This window comes from Rhinolophus hipposideros (assembly GCF_964194185.1).
Source record: "Rhinolophus hipposideros genome assembly, chromosome: 2".
NCBI lineage: Eukaryota > Metazoa > Chordata > Mammalia > Chiroptera > Rhinolophidae > Rhinolophus > Rhinolophus hipposideros.
The window spans coordinates 106,762,464-106,780,001 of record NC_138048.1 but is presented as its reverse complement, the minus strand read 5'-3'; the positions used below and the strand labels follow the sequence as shown (position 1 = coordinate 106,780,001).

Below are 17,538 nucleotides of genomic sequence, written 5' to 3'. Positions count from 1 at the left end.
AATGCTCTTTGAACCCAAGGTCCATAAGTTTAGTACCTATGTTTTCTTCAATGCAGTTTATTGTGTCAGGTCTTATGCTTAAGTCTTTGATCCATTTTGAATTAATTTTGGTACATGGTGACAGATAGCAGTCCAGTTTCATTCTTTTGCATGTAGCTATCCAATTCTGCCAGCACCATTTATTGAAGAGGCTGTCTTTCCTCCATTGTATGTTTTTAGCTTCTTTGTCAAAAATTATCTGTCCATATTTATGTGGTTTTATTTCTGGGTTCTCAAAAGAATATTTTTTCTTTAACAATAAACTGTGGTTCATTTATATGATGGAATGTTATTCAGCAATAGAAAAAAAAAAAGAGCTATCAACACATGGAAAGACGTGGAGTGATCTTAAATGCATATTGCTAAGTGAAAGAATTAAATCTGAAAGGCTGCATATTGTATGATCCCAACTCTGACATTTTAGAAAAAGCAAAACTATGGAGCCAGTAAAAGGATCAGTGTTTGCCACAGATTGGGGTGGGAGCAGCAGGATGAGTCGGCAGAGCACAGGACATTTTTAGGGTCGTGAAACCATTCTGGATACCAGATACCTTAATGGCAGATCTGTGTATAACACAGAGTGAACCTTCATGTAGCTATGACCTTTAGTTGGTAATAATGTATGAATTTTGGTTTATTAATTGTAATAACACATGTATCACACTGACCAGATGCTGATAATGACAGGAGCTGCAGAGCCGGGGAGAGGGAGCATATGGGAACTCCCTGTCCTCTCTGCAAAATTTTCTGTAAACTTAAAACTGATCTAAAAAAAAGTTTATTCCAAAACACTGATGGAGTCCCCAAGGAAGCAGATGATATAACCAAAAAAAGTTGAAGAAATACTGGCCACCATGTTCCCAGTTTGATGAGAACTATAAACCCACAGATCCCAGGACCTCAGGGAAACCCCAAATGCAAGCCATATGAAGAAAATTTACCAAGGCACTTCATCATCAAACTGCTCAGAACCGATGACGAAAAGAAAACGTTAAAAGCAGCCAGGGGAAGAAGAGGACACATTACACACAGAGGAACAAAGATGCAGATGGCACTAGATTTCTTGTCAGAATCAATATAAGTAAACAGTAGAGCAATATCTTTAATGTCCTGAAGGAAAAGTAATCTGTAAATTTAGAAAACTATACGCAGTGTAAGTACCTTTCAAAAATACAGGTGAAATGCAGGTGTTTTGGACACACACAAGCTGAAAGAATTGATGAGCAGCTGACTCATACTACTAAAAACCTTAAAAAAAAAAGTCTTACAATCAGAAGAAAAATGACACCTGATAGAATCTTGAATCTACTCAAAGGAAAGAAGAATAATGAAAATGGTAACTACAGGAATAAATAAATCATATTTTTTGTTATTTAAAACCCTTTAAAAGATAGTTGATTGTTTAAACAAAATAATAACAGTGTCTCAATGGGATCGTAACATATGTGGCAATGATAGCATTAAGGTCTGGATTAAAGACATACAAGTTTAATATTTTAGAGTTCTTTTAAAACATGGGAAGTTGTATAATATCATCTGAATGTAGATGGTGATAAATTATAGATGTATTTACTATGAAAACTAAAGCAACCACTGGTAACCAGAGACTCATGGCTAATAAGCCAATGAAGTAGAAAAACTGGAATTATTAAAAAAATACTCGGTCCGAAACAAAGAAGCAAAGAACAAGAGAAAGGAAACTAAGAACAATATGACATTATTTACCTCTGCTTGTGAGGAGAGTTTCCCTTTAGAAATGACTCCTATCTTAGTCTTTTGAAATTAATTTCATGCCAGATTTCTTGACACGTAATTGTCCAAAAAGTGACTCAAATTTGAAGAAAGCTGATTCAATGATAAGTTTCTCTGTGGCTATCTTAGCAAATCAAAGGTTTACAAAATTCAGATCTTGAGGATTTTCCTGTCCCAATCCTCCCTCATCTCAAATTTGAGGAAATTAAAGCTCTGGAGAAGGAAGGATGGCTTGCATCCATATTTATAGAGCTGGAGTGAGACAACCTGGATTAGACACAGACGTCTCCTTAGGTCTTGGATCCACGCAGCTTTAGCAAACTTGTTCATGATTGCTTCATCCACATGACCTGATCAAGTCTTCAAAATCACCCTGTGTGGTGGATATTTTTATCAGAATCTCCATTATATAGATGGCAAGAGAACGTAACTTGCCCGCTCTGTGAGTGGTAGGGCTTGGATTTGAACCCAGGCAGTTGGAGTTACAAGGTGGGCAGTGAACCCCAGCACCCCCTGCCTCTAGCCCAGACATCTCATTCCTGGAAGTCCCCTCTGATCTACTCCTATTATGGGGGGTGTTTGGGTGGGCTCCCTAATCAGCATCCTTCCCTAAGCAATGGGAAGCTGAACAATTGTTTCCCAAAATGCTTTGCAACTGTCATTTAAAAAAAATCACTTCCAAAGAGTTAATTGTCACATAGTTTTCAAGGATTTCCAGGAGAGTTTGCCTTTGTTGAATTTTTAAAATTCTTTTTCTTTATAGTCTGAAATTGTTTCCTTGGCCCTCAGAGGATGTAGAGAGCTATTATTTCCTATCATAAGTTCTCTTAAGAAGCTACTTCCCATATCCAGATGTATTTAGTGGGTAGATGAACTCTTTTTATATATGTACACTGTTACCCTTCAGTATATAGTGTAGCTTATTTTAATGAAATGAAAGTCTTTAAGATGGGAAATGTGGATTGCTTGAACTTTTTTCCAATACAATTCATAGATGTAAGATGTATGTATTGGAATGAGATACTACTCTCAGAATGAGCTAGTGGACTGTGTTACCAATGCTTCTCTTGCCTTCCAGTTTTACGGGAGCCCTATACAGTCCGTGTGGAGGACCAGAAAACCATGAGAGGCAATGTCGCGGTCTTCAAGTGCATTATCCCCTCCTCAGTGGAGGCGTACATCGCCGTCATCTCATGGGAGAAAGACACTGTTTCACTCATCTCAGGTAGGCTCCCCACTGCCAGGGCGGAGGGTACCGGCTCACCTTCTCACAGGCTGGTTCAGATATCCAGTCGGGTCTCTGCCAATGCGTTCATTATGATTAAGAAGTAGTATACTTAAGGTGGCCCCTAAATAATGATCAAATGCAATATCAGTGTTTTATATTGGTTTACGTGGCTCGATTGAGGAGCATTTCAGTGAATTGACAGATGGATAGACATTAGTTACTTGCATTATACCTGATAGCCCGCGTTTTACTTTTATAAGGAAATTTTGGTTGTAGTTCTGCTCCTGGAAATAAGGAAGTAGGATTATTGTGTCTGTGAGAGACTTTAGTGATACTCAGCCCTGATATTCTGAAACTGATCTCTAGAAATCGGGAGCCCTGATCTCACGCTGTTTTGACCCTTTCGAGGGTATGTGATTACGTGGTATCTCTGACTTGTTCCTTGAAGATCTTAGTCACAATACTATGCAACACTGAAATATATTTGTATGAAAGTAATTTCTTGGCTTATGTTTTATATCTAGAAATGACACAACTAAAATTTAGCTTTGAAGAAGGTGCGGTACTTCTTCTCTTGTGGTTTTTGAGTTCTTGCTGTATGCTCTTTCCCACCAAGGGCACGTAGGTACACTGCCCAGTTTTCCTGTTTTAGAAGTCTTTGGATAGTGATTGTCGCTGCTTTTGGAAAAGAGTTGTGCTGAGTATAATGAATTATAAATGGTTGCCTTTTCTTTGTATGTTCTGTATAGTATGCGTTTGTGCACACACATACATTTTCATGTAATTCTTGAATACCATCCAAGTTTTGTCAATTTATAGAGATAAGAAATTAGAACTACACTCTCATGGTGACACAGCATTTTTATTCTTCAGCTTATTGATTTGCTAGACAGAATATTTTCTGTTCAGAAACAATGAAAAAAAATCATTAAACCATTAAAAAGTCCAAATTAAAAATTAAATCTTTGGTCTTTAAAAGTACATTATAGCAAAGTAGGATGTAATAGATGTTTTTAGTTTTCCTTAGTATCCTCTTCACAGTGAATGTGAAGTTCCTCACACTTCACTGAGCAATAAATTCCTTGCTGTTATTTTGATTCATCATCATAATTTGTTCACTTACCGTATTGAAAAAATAATAAGCCTAAAAACTGCAATATGATTGACATAATCAGAGTGGAGACTCACTTGTACACATTATTTACTAATTGTTTATGATGTTAATTGCTTCTCTTTAGAAGTCATTTTAGTTTCTTGATGGGAGAGGGAGAGATTGGATGACAAATCCATCTGGCTGTGAGTTTAGGGATGAGAAGAATTTGGGACAATTTTTACAGTGTCCCATCCTCAGGGACCTAGGCTGGTGGAGGCTCTGCTTACTTACAACAGCCATCAGACAACCTCAGGCCTCCCTGGTAGGGGAAGAGAGCAGGGAGAATTGCAAACTGCCTCTGTGTACTTCCACGTGGAAGTGACATATGTCATTTCCGTTCATGTTTAATTGGCCACAGCAAGTCACATGGCCATGTCCGACTTCAGTGGGGTATGTGCCTGGTAGGAGAGAATAACTGACAATCTGGGTGAGAAGTTGAAATATCTACCATGAGGTTTTATAGATCTATGTAGATATCTATAGCTAGATCTTATATAGGTTTTTAATATACGTTGTATATAAAATGTAATGTGTGTGTTCTTATGTTTCCTAGACATCTTTAATTAGAACTGTACTCACATGCAGGTCTCATCTTTTTGCAATCTATATGAATAGACTTTTTTTTCTTCAAACATGAACCTAATTAAATAAAACAAAAGGAGTTTTCCATCTGGTGAGTGCAGAGGATGCTGACATACAGAGCTGATGTTGTGCTGATAGGAACTGATAACTCACATGTATTTTCCTCAATCACATGTTAGAGCTTTATGCTTTGGCAAAATTTTAAAAATAATAGGTACCATAGACAAACACCTGGCTTTTCTTTACCACAAAAGTGTCCAGAAACCAGTGTAGCACAGACTTTTATCTCATTTAGAAACACATCAGTAGCAAGCTTTGCTTGTAAATAAGTCATTTCACTAAACACAAAGTATTCTCAAGACTCCACATTGCAGAAATGATGAGAGAGAGAGAGAGAGAGAGAGAGAGAGCGCTGTTTTTACACTCAGGTATTTCAACATGAGAACAGGGCTCCCAAACAGTATTATGATCCAGAGACAGTCTGAAAAGTCAGCCTTATGATGTGAGTTGCTGTGGCTTACGGTCAGACCCTGTTCCCAGAGCCTGAACCCCACCCACTGATACTGCTAAAAATGCCCAGGGAAGGAAGTCATGAAACCACCAGAGATGACACAATGGCATCTGGGGATCTTAATAAATAAACCAGTTTGGGATGGTGTAGGTGAAGAAGGATTCCATTTCTCTCTGGTGGCATGGACCCTGAGTGCGGCAAGGCATGGGAAACTACACTGGGACAGGGAGGCTCAGAGGATGAGCCTGGTTGGGACCTCCCTCCTCTGGGCCTCAGATGCCAAGTGATGGGGGAGGCACTTTTATTTTGGAGGATTTACACTATCCAATTTCAAAACTTCCTATAGAGCCACAGTAATGGAGACCACGTGGCATTGGTGCGGAGAGAAAAGCATGTAGCTCAATAGGACAGTTGAAAGTCCAGGAGGAAATAATCACATGTGTGGTTCACTGGTTTATATTAAACTATTTACATACAATATTATATTAAGTTTCAGGTGTATACCACTAGTAATTCAACACTTATATACCTTACGATGTGATCACCATGGTAAGTCCAGGAACCAGCTCTCACCGTACAAAGTTATTAGGATATTAACTCTATTCCCTGTGCTGTGCCTTACATCCCATGACTTATTTTATAACTAGAACCTTGTGCCTCTCAATTCCCTTCACGTTTTTCCCTTCCCCCATCATCCTCCACTTGTGCAACCATCAGTTTGTTCTCTGTCTCTATGAATCTCTGTTTTGCTTTTTAGATTCCACATATACGTGAGATCATAAGGTATGTCTCTTTCTCTGATTTATTTCATTTAGCATAGTATCTTCTTGGTCTATCCATTGTTGTTGCAAATGGTAAGATTTCATTCTTTTTAAAAAATGTCTGAGTGATATTCCATTGTTTATACGTACCACGTCTTCTTTATCCATTCACCTATTGATGGGCACCTAGATTGCTTCCATATCTTGGCTGTTGTACACAATGCTGCAGTGAACATAGGGTGCATTTGTCTTTTTGAATTAGTGTTTTTGTTTTCTTTGTATAAATATCCAGAAGTCGGATTGTTGGGTCATATGGCAGCTCTAGTTTTAATTTTCTGAGGAACCTCCATACTGTTTTCCACAGTGGCTGCACCAGTTTACATTCGCACCAACAGTGCACCAACAGTGCACACAGGTTTTCTTCAGGTAAATTCCCGGGAGTGGAATTTCTGGGTCTGACTCTAGGGGGCGACCTTGAACAGCACAGAGGCCCCAGGGACTGTGGGGCATTTGGGAGCTCCAGGAGGCCATGTGCACAGCAGGTGGTCTGTAAGTCGTTAATGGGTCTCTATTTTGTAAAGAAACTGATAACCCCAGTAACTCCTTGTTGCATTAGTTTAGATTTAGTCATTGGCAGTGGCCGTCAGCCCACCTTTCTCTTCCTGGAATTCCAAGACCTCTCAGCCTCCAGTGAGTCTGGCTGGGAAATTTGTCCCAAGAAACGTGCACACATCACTTCCCTTAGCTCTGCGTCTCCACATGGAGAAGAGCAATGAGCTAAATCAGCCATGAATCTGAGCCTGTGTAAGTGTCCTCACACAGTAAGTGGGGCGTAGGAGAAGGTGGTAGTGCTGGCTGATGTGACAAAGCTCGGAGTTCATGGCGGTCACAGGAAGGTCATGGCGCTCTGCCCGCGCTCAGGAAGCTGCCTGTGCAGGCCCGGGTCTGTCTGCGGATGCACTTTGGCTCCACCCCCCAGCCTCTGGGCCCAGAGCGCCCCCTTGTGGGAGGCAGGAGCAGCAACACACTGCTTTTAAGGGGTGAGCCTGGCGCGTATGCACTTGTCCTAGGCGAGGGCGAAGGTAAACGGCTATTTGTCATCGGGGCCTTCCTTTGCAATGGGAAAAAAAAGTTGCTGTAGTCCTCTAAAAAGAAACGCAATGGTTTCGATTGGCATGTCTTATTAATTTTTGCCCTTTACCTTGATTGAGGAAATACACGACTGGGTTATGTTCTCGTAGGGGAGAGTAGCACCCGCCAAGTGTCTGGGTTTCAAGTGAGCAGCGCAGTTTCCTTGGCTGTTGTTCCAGCAGCTGCTGTAAGAGCTTGTTGCACGTTAGGTCATGCATTGATTTCTCTCCACGGGAGGTTTAAGCTGTCCTGACTCTAGACTCAGGAATGGAGTGATGCCTCTTTGTCATACAAGCTCACTGGGTCACCGATATTAAAAACGTAAATAAGTTCATTTATTTTAAACAATGTTTGGAAGGAATACCCCAGTGGTCTTGTTATGGACTCAATGTTTGTGTCCCCTCGAAATTCATATGTTGAAACCCTGACCCTCAAACGTGGTGGTATTTGGAGACGGAGCCTTTCAGAGGTAATTAGGATTAGATGAGGTCATTAGGGTGGGGCCTCCATGATGGGACTAGTGTCCTTATAATAAGAGACACCAGAAGTCTCTCTCTGCAACCCAGAAGAGGGCTCTTACTAGAACCCAACCACACTGGCACCTTGATATGGGACTTCCAGCCTCCGGGACTGTCAAAAATAAATGTCTGTTGTTTAAGCCACCCAGTCTATATTTGTCACAGCAGCCTGAGCTGACTAAGGCAGGCCTAGGAGTAGGAATCCATAATTCCTCAGGGGAAGGAGAGGCTCCTGGGGTCTGATGCCGCAGTCCCTCTGTTTTGCCACCTATCTGGGCTCTTCACCTGGGCCACCAGGTGCCCCATGGGTGACGCCACTCTCAGACGGCGGCACAATGTGTAGAGGAAACCTGTCTTGGGGACAGGTGCACACCATGACATCTGATGTCCTTAGCTATGGACACTGACATCCTTACTGGGATGCAGCCTGACTTCCTGCCTCCTTTCCTAATTAAGGTGAGCTAGTAGAGACACCTGGGGTGCTGTCTGGGTGCATTTTAAATACATCCTACCACTGCTCTAAGCCAAAATGAGAGCGTTTCAAACAGCAGAATATTCATGGAGCCCGATAACAAGGGAGTAGTTTGGACAGTGCTGTGCCCTTGGGGAGTTTGCTGATGTGGAGATAGACACGTAAGACCTCATCCCGGAAAAGAACAATATCCACAGCTTCATATGTGGGTTTCACTCAGGCCTATTGTGAATCTCTTCCCGATTAGGGAGGCCTGCAGTGAGAGAGCCCAGTATTCTGTGTCTGTTTTCTCTGATAAAATTCTGGGAATCTCACCGAAGGTTTAGCTACATTAACATCAAAGACACAGCCCAAGGGTAACCGGATTTGGAAAATGGAAAAAGCAAACATTTTACTCCTCCCAGAGAATGTGCCATCCTCTTCAGTGCTGGTCCGATCTTCTCTTCCTATATTTCCCATCTGAGTATCTCTGTTCATGATGACTCAAGAATTTTATCTCTTGAGATCAATGAGCTCAAGTACAAGGATGATAGTTTTCTTTGTGTGTTTTGGGAAAACGTGAACAATTTTCTTCTCACATTAAATATCAAAGGACATCAGCCCTTCACAGGATACTCTTGTGGCTGTCCTTGGGTGTCGCATCTGGGTCTGGTCATCCTAGATAAGGCAGGGTCTGTGTTTTAAGAACCATTCCCCTCTCAGGCCCCCACGGAGAGGGTTCTGCTCTTAGGTGCCCCAGGGAGAGATAACTGTGCAGTGTGGGGATGTGAGAGCTACCACCGGCCTAGGGGAAAAACACTGCTGGAACACACACCCTCCATCGATTTTCTGGGGAGGGAGGGTAAAGTTTCACAAAAGAGATGGCCATTGAAGAATGTCTGCGTTTGAGGATGGGGAGACAATTACATTGCAGGAACCCTCAACCCAGTTACGCGAAGTTTTCCTCAAGAATGCTCCTGCAAACCTTAAGAGCAGATTTGATAGAATCTACTCTCTTTTGAAGGGAGAGAAGCACAGCTAGTGGGAGCAGCAAAGGTAGTGCCATGTGTCTGTGGTTCTGCAACTGTGACACACAGCTCTGGAAGCCCATGTTTCCTTTTTCTAAGGCACTTATATTTTAATTTTGTTCCTAGTCACTGAGCATTTTCAAGGCAATTTGCTACATAGCTGCCCAGGTTGCTATGGTGATAAGACCCAGTTCTGCCCTCAAGGTGCTTATGAGTAAAGGGAATGAGATCAACATCAAAATGTCTTAAGGAACAGACCTACAGTTTCTGGAAAGCTCCATGTTTGATTTTAGTACCAGGGAGTTGCAGAGTTAAAGAAGCATTTCTTAAACATTCACTAAAAAGAAACTGATAGGATAAAAGGAAACTAAATGGAACATTTTTCTTTTTTTCATCCTTTCTGCATCTCTCTCTCATATTCTCTCATTTATCTATCATCTATCTATTGTCTGTCTGTCTATCATCTATTATCTATCAATCATCTATCTATCAATCATTTATCAATCATCTATCTATCTATCTATCTATCTACCTACCTACCTATCATCATCATCATCACCTATCCTGTCTATTTGATTTTCAGCAAATAGGGGTCTCATTTCACACACTGGAAATTATTCTTAGCACAGGAGGTAGGCAGCAGACTGGAATTAGAAAGGAGTAAAGATGTAATATTTTCATTGTGCTGTTTTTGGAGAGTGAGATAAATGCAAAATAGATTCCACACAATAGTTTATAGGAAGGGAAGATCTTGGTCTCTTTTTTGGAGCCATGAATTGGTTTTAATTTTGCTATTTAAGTCTATTGCTCACTAAATTAGTTTTTACAGGTTACTCTCCTGCTACCTGAAAGTAATTAAAAACGGCTGTTTACAGATCGGGAGGAAATTATGCAAGATGCTGAGAATGAAGGTCATGTTAGATGAGTGACTCAAGTGAGTGATTCCAGAAAACACCCACTAATGAGATCCTAAAAATTCCAGAGTAAACAGAAATTCTAAGTGTCACCCTTTGCAAAGAAGACAATTCCTGTTCTCAAAATTGGGAACTATGTACATTACACCCCGCCCCCAGCCTCCAACTAAAAATGTTTTTAACTTCTGAACTACTGAGACAGGCAGTCACATTGTGCATGTAACATATTAAAAAAAAAGGAAGAAAACAAGAAAGGAAAGTGTGGTAACAGATCTAGGCTGGAGGGTCTCAGGAGTGGTGTGTGGTGTGTGTATGTGTGTGTGTGTGTGTGTAGTGTGTGTGTGTGTGTGTGTGTGTGTGTAAAGCGCCCCATCTGCTGTGCAGATCAGACCAAAATGCCACTTGGTTTCCTACTCCAAGCATTACTAGGAGAATAAGACTTGTATTTGCTGTTCTAACAGATTTGCTGGGTCACCTAGGATAAGCCCCCTCCCCCCCACCCCCGCTCTATTTTTTTTTTGCCTCTACTTCCTCATGTACATAAAAGATGGTTTCACTGGTTCCTCACACAATAAAATGGCAGGATATTCAAATTCCAAAATGAATATTCTATTTCTCTAGCCAATTGTAGTGGTCCAAGTCTCCAAGTTATGTTTTCTTTTCTTAGATTGAATCTCATAGAATTTTTATTTTCTGCATGTCAGAGGTTCAGTGACTCACAAGGCCTCCCAGGATCCGACACAGAGTTGTCCCCACCGTTGTGACTTATTATAGGAAAAGGATACAGAGCAAAATCAGCACAGGGAAGAGGCACATGTAGGAGAAATCCGGAGGCACTCAGGCGCAACCTTCTAAGAGTTCTCTCCCTATGGACACAGGGACACACTCAATCCCCCCAGCAAGGAGCAGTGACAGCGGACAGATATGAGATGCGAGCTACCGGCGCGGCTCCCTATAGGCTCGGTGCCCAAGGATTTTGATGAGTGGTGGTCACGTAGGCAACTGTCTGATGAGCATGTACATGAATTCCAGACTCCCAGAAGGAAGGCCGGTGTTCAGCATAGACAGTGTTGTTTGTACTGTGTAGGCACAATGAGCCACGCTTGTCATTTAGGGAGGTGGAACCCCACCAACATCCCAGTTCCCAGGCACCAGCCAAGGGTCCACCCTGCAAGCAGGCCTTTCTGAGTGAGGACAGCAGGCCCAGACCCATCACATGAATGCTGCTCCGTAGAATTCAGTTTCCTCAGTGATGGTGGCCCATTGTCTTCACTGGTCCTACAGTCCCTTTATGAATATGCCCAGCACCAACTACTGGAGAAAGCAAGTGAATAAGACACTCTACATTTTAAGGATGTTATTGCCTAATATCCGTATATTCCCAGCCTTAGACAGACCTCACTCCAAATTATTTTAATATCCCCAAACACATTGACCCAGATTCTTTTCTTGCTCTACCAAAATGTAAATAGGGTCTCATTTTCTCTTCTACTCTTAGGAATCTTCTGCCTGCTCTCCTCTCTTCCTATGATGTTTGCTTCTTTCTAGACACAGGAAACAGATGGTTGACCAAATCAGATAGAATTTGAATCCAGGTATATTTTCTGCTCTCTCATTCATCTTGGAGTTTCATTGCAGGAATGTGAAGAGAATGACAGGATCATTCGCAAAATAACATCAGGCAATAATAATAGTGACAATAATAATAGTGTTAATGTTGTCATCAACCTAAAATCAGAGGTCTTGAATCAAAATTTGCTTAGACAACGTGCCATAGTATAAAAAAGTGAGATGTAAGATTTATAAACATAAAAAAAAGAGAAATAATTATGTCTGAAAAAAATCTCTCTTGGAGACAAGAAATAACCAAAACACATCTTAGAATAAATATATGCATCTGTAAAAAAATAAAAATAAAAATAAATAAATAAAAATGTATAAGCATAAAGAATAAGAAGTCAATGTGAAATCAAGGTCAAGGCCTGAGACAGACGGGAATTGTATGGGGCTCTTGGTGCTGCCTCCTTTGCTCTGGGCAAGAAAGTCCCGCACTAGGTGGGTTGGTGGCAGGAGCTGCAGACAATCTCCAAGCAGAGTCCTAGGGACTGTCAACCTTTTGAGGCTTTATGGCTGGGCACACAGTGAAACTTCTGGTGCCCTACACTTCCTCCCTCCTCAGTAGCCCTCTCACCAGTAGACGGGAGCCCAGGTCATCACCACCATTTCATTTCCCTTCCCTTTATGTCAGTTGATCTGAACTGCTCGTCACTGTTTCTCCAGATCTTTCGATATGTCTTCTGATCCCTTTTGTGTTGGTGGAGGTAGCTTGGCCAAGCTTTTCCTCAGAGATCTTAAACTCCCCATTCCCAGCCCTTCCTGGATCTACGCTGGAGTCTTCAGAAGATTGTCTTTTTACCTTGCGGAGTCTGAAACCAACTCTCTCAGATGACCCCTCCTCCCTCCAACCTTGTACTTATGTTCACGGTTTCTCTCACAGGACGTGCTCCTTTTTCCTTCCAGTCTACTCCCCAAACAGTGCTCTTGTCACAATTCCCCTGAGTTTTCTAACACCTTGTTTCATCAGTTCTCTCCTCTTGTTCTGCCATCGCCTCTTTAGTGATTACTGTGTTTCTTCTGACACAGGTGCTCAGGTCTCCAATTTTAAAGAAAACTTTCCCTTTGCCAGCTTTCATACTATTGCATGTTTTCATTGTTTATGTTTCTTTTTTTCCTAGAAAACTTATTAAAATAATAGTCTACTATTTCTAATCTCTCTTGATTTGGGCTATGCCTCCGACCTTCCACTGAAATACTTTTTCAAGGTCACCAGGACTTCCTAATGTCAAATCTCAAGGCTAGCTCTCTGTGCAAGTTCTCGCTGACTTCCTTAAGGAATCTGAATCTACACAGTTGACCTTCTCCCTCTGTTTGTTGTCCGACTTTGGTTGGCAAGCTACACACATCCTTTCTCCTCTCTGATGATTTCTTCACTATCTCTTTCCTTGTCTTTTCTTTTCGGCTCCGTAATGTCAGTACACCCCAGAACTCAGTCTTCAGCCCCTTCTTCTGTCAATCTACTTTCCCGTTTCCAGGGCCGCATCCAGCACTTCCATTTAGATGATGTAACTTTGGACCTGTCTTCTCTCCTTGCTTTGCTTGTTCCCTTCTGCCTGCTCCCATCCTGCCACCTCCAACCGAGTGTGTCTTTGCCTTTGCATGACTCTTTTTTTTTTTCCAGGTGGTAACTATTAGCTTCCAAAATATCACAAGCTAGGTGATAAACAGCACACATTAAAACCATACCTTTAACCACACCTTAAAATGCTAGAAATGTATTCCATTGCAGTTCTGGAGGTTAGAAGTCCAAGATCAAAGCGTCATCAGGGCCACAGTCTCTCTGAAGTTTCCAGGGGAGAGTTCATTACAAGCCTCTCTCCCAGCTTCTGTGGTCCCGGCAGTTCTTGGTGTTACTTAACTTGTAGATGCGTCAATCTAGTCACGGTCTCTGTTTCACGTGGCCTCTTCCCTCTCTGTGTGTCTGCGTCTCTTCTCCTCTTCTTATAAGGACACCGGTCATATTGGATCAGGGCCTACCCTACTCCAGTATGACCTCATTATAACTAAGTACATCTGCAGTGACCCTACTCCCATATAAGGTCTCATTCTGAAGTTCTGGGAAGATCCTGAATTTGGGGAGGACTCTGTGTAAACCAGTACATTAACAAATCCTTCCCATGCCTTTTTGACCTTCGCAACGTATTTGATGTCTTTCTCTCTCCTGCTGGACACATCATAGATAGCTGATAAATGCATATTAAATGAGATCCTGAAATAAAAATACTTTTTAAAAGGAAGGACAGAAAGCAGACCGCCTCAGCACGAAGTGCTGACACCCGAGTGTTCCTGCGCGGTGCCCCAGCACTGCCAGCTGCCTGGCCCTCCGCTGATGCTGCCTGCCCTGTGTCAGACTGGGCTGGTGGCCAGGATGGACACAGAACCAGGATGGTCCAGAGCCCAGACACCAGGGTCTGTAGGCAAACTGCTGGCTTGCGTATGCGGATCATGCTCTGGACTGAATTGCGAACCCACCCAAATTTGTAAGCCCCGGCCCCCAGGGTGTGACTGCACTCAGCCATACGGTGTTTAGATGGAACTCAAGGTTGAGTGAGGTTATAAGTGTTGGGCCCTAGTCTGATAGGAATGTGGCCTATGAGAAGAGGAAGAGAGACATGTGAATACAAGCAAGAAGGCAAGAGAGACCTCACCAGAACCCAACCGTGTTGGCACCCTAATCTCGGACTTCTGGCCTCCAGAACTGTGAGCAAATACTTGCTATTGCTTGAGCTGCCCAGTCTGTGGTATTTTGTTATGGAAGCCTGAGCTGACCAGTACAGATAATACACATATAAACTCACTTTCTGAATCCAATTCTGCAACTTCTGAACTCCTATGATACATAGCTCCCCGGCCCAACGTGTCAGGTGACTGTTGCATTACTACATGACCTGTCATATAAGGCTGAGGACACAGTGAGCACTGACACTTCTGATACGTGATACTGTTTTCAGGTGCAGTTGGTTATGTGACATCAGAGTCCTGTGTTTCCCTCTTTTAAGGGAGAGGGGGACAAGGTGTTCCGGTGCTCGGGACTCCATGATTCCAAATGAGAAAGAAATTGCTCTTCCTGTGGCGTTCATTAGGGAGTCAAATCAGCAGTAATTCCATTTGAGAAGAGTTGCTAAAATGTGAACTATGCTAAGGGAGTCCTGGGTAAATGACCCGAAATCCTATCATTTCAATGTAAGAGCATTAGAATGCTACCGAACTAATAGTCTATTGGATTTTGTAAAAATAAGCAACTCTTCTCTTACTTTATTAAGTGTTTACTTAAAACAGAAATCGGATGATATACAATGAGCCATGAACTAGAGTGAAAGGATCTTAACTTTTTCCTTTAACCGTCACAGATAAATCAGAACACACATTTGCAGGAAAGGTTTGGACTCACATTAAAACACTTGCACATATTTGGATTATTAATTAGCTAACAACGTATGTCAAGTTATAACTAACAACCTCACAATAACCCTATAGGTGGTTATTCTCATCGGCCCCACTTTACAGATGAGAAAACTGAGGTGCATAGAGCTTCAGTAACTTGTCCAGGGGCCCATCTTGCAGTTCTCTCTCTCTAGATGATAGAGATTTTTCCTTTTTAAAAAGACTTTTTTTTTTCAGCTCCCACGGTGCATAAATGCCTAAGTGTCAACAAAAATTGTCAACTGAATGATACGCAACCTACAATAGCCAGCCACAACTTGAGAGTAGGGACTTACTTAACAAGAAAACATTTCCAAGTATGCTATGATCCAAGCCAGACAGAACCTTCTGGACATTTGACATATTTAGGGCACTTCGTTGTAGTTTGAAGACAATATGCTTAATGTTTTTTGAAACATATTGCACAGCTAGAGAAAAATAAAAATAGACTATCTAGGATAAAAATTATTTAATTTTATTTAAAACCATCCCTTCCCATTGACCTTAAGTATAACATATAATGCCTGGCACATAGTAGGAGCTCAATAAATATTTCTGGAATATTGAATAAGCAACTTTTCCACCATCAAAATGGTGGTGCTATTTCCTTTCATATAATTCTAAATTCTTTAGGAAGAGCTTTTACTCTCCTATTTTTTTTTCTATTACTCCAAAGTATGATTTCACACACACTTCTCCTCCCAGTGCAGAGTGTCTGGGTAGGAAATCAGAGGCAGCCCGAGATTTCACAGCTGATTTTCACAGCATGATGCAGTTCTAAGGGAAATAGATGTTCCAAATCACCAATACTTATTAGTCCCAAAGCCAAAGCTGTCTCCTTTGATTTGTATGAAATGATTTTATTTTTAAAAACTCCTTACAATTTTATGCTGCGGCACTTGTTAAAATACAGCAGTGAAGATGGGTGGGTGAATAAGTCAAGGGGAATCCGTATATGCCAAGACCTTCAGTGGTGTTTTACAGCACTTCCTGAAGCACTGGGGCCCACGGCTAAGCCCTTGTGTCTGAGATGAGGCTTCACTTTTCCCTATTATCTAAGGGGAGACGTACACACAGACATTCACTCAGTAAACACAGAGCTTCAACTCTGTGTGTGTGGCTTTTGTATGTGGGTCTGCCTGTTTCAAGTAGGGATCAGTGTGCTCCCCTAACTTATGAAACTGCATCTAAAAGCTGTAGAATTTCTGTCGATTAGAGCCCGGGAATATCTTCCTGATCTTGATGGTGACACCCTGAAAAGGTCACATGGTAGACAGCAAGAATGGCGGCTGCCTCGCTGGTGGGCTCCCCCACGTGAGCCTGGATGAGGATGGGCATGCTCCCTAGAGCGTCCACCCATCTCTGTCGCAGACCAGATAGCCTTGGGTAATAGTTTCATGGATGAAGATAGAGTCTCCTGGGCTGTGCGTCTCAAAGCGGTGATTCAAACCTGGAATTTTGTGGTGGCTGTTTATGCAGTACGAATTGAAAAATTCCCTCGTTTCTGTCATTTAAGCACTGACAATGCATAAAGCAAAGCGTTGTCAAAGTTGCCATTTATTATTTTGTGACCCCTTTAAAAAGGACTCAGGCGAAATAGAGGCACGTGAACATCACATTTAAAATCAATAGGCTTGCTGTATTGAGGAAACTGTAAACACTGATGGGGTACTTCTAACGATTGATTTAAAAGACGTTTATTGAAAATTGCACTTCTCAAAATGAAACATTTTGAAATAGACTTAAACTTCTGAGTTTTATTTCAATAGCAACTATTTAAAGTGCATTTTGATGCAAGCAATATGCCTTATATCCTGGAATGGTTACCTGTAGTTTCTGAGAGATATATCTATATCTATGTCATCTATATCTATATCTCTGTATTTCTATCTCTATCTTTATCTCTATCTCTATATCTATATCTACCGTGTTTCCCCCCAAAAAAGACTTAGGTGGACAATCAGCTCTAATGCATCTTTTGGAGCAAAAACTAATATAAGACCCAGTATTATATTATATTATATTATATTATATTATATTATATTAGACCGGGTCTTATATTAATTTTAGGTCCAAAAGACACATTATGGCTGATTGTCTGGCTAGGTCTTATTTTCGAGAAAACACGGTATATATTTATATCTCTATTTCTATCTCTATGTCTATGTCTATGTCTATGTCTATTTCTATGTCTATGTCTATCTCTATCTCATCTATATATCTATGTCTATATCTATACTTACCTTTATAGGGAGAAATGTCCTTAGATGAATGTTTCTTGACTTTCTTTGGACCACGGATGTGTGTGCTGAGGAGGTAAAGAAACTATGGGACAGCCGATCCCCAGAAAAACACATAAGCACCACAACCTGCATGGATGTCAGGCTCTTTTAGCTTCCCTTCAACTTGTCAGCCATCACTTGGATTAAC

At 41.5% G+C, this 17,538-nt stretch overlaps 1 protein-coding gene across 2 annotated transcripts in view; it reads left to right on the top strand.

Moving 5' to 3' along the window:
• Window positions 1–17,538, top strand: part of DSCAM (DS cell adhesion molecule) — a 656,085-nt gene that overhangs the window by 134,674 nt on the left and 503,873 nt on the right. For both annotated transcript variants that reach the window (XM_081078404.1, XM_081078403.1), the window contains exon 3: window positions 2,870–3,016. In XM_081078404.1, the coding sequence (XP_080934530.1) occupies window positions 2,870–3,016 (147 nt within the window). The remainder of the gene's footprint in view (window positions 1–2,869; window positions 3,017–17,538) is intronic.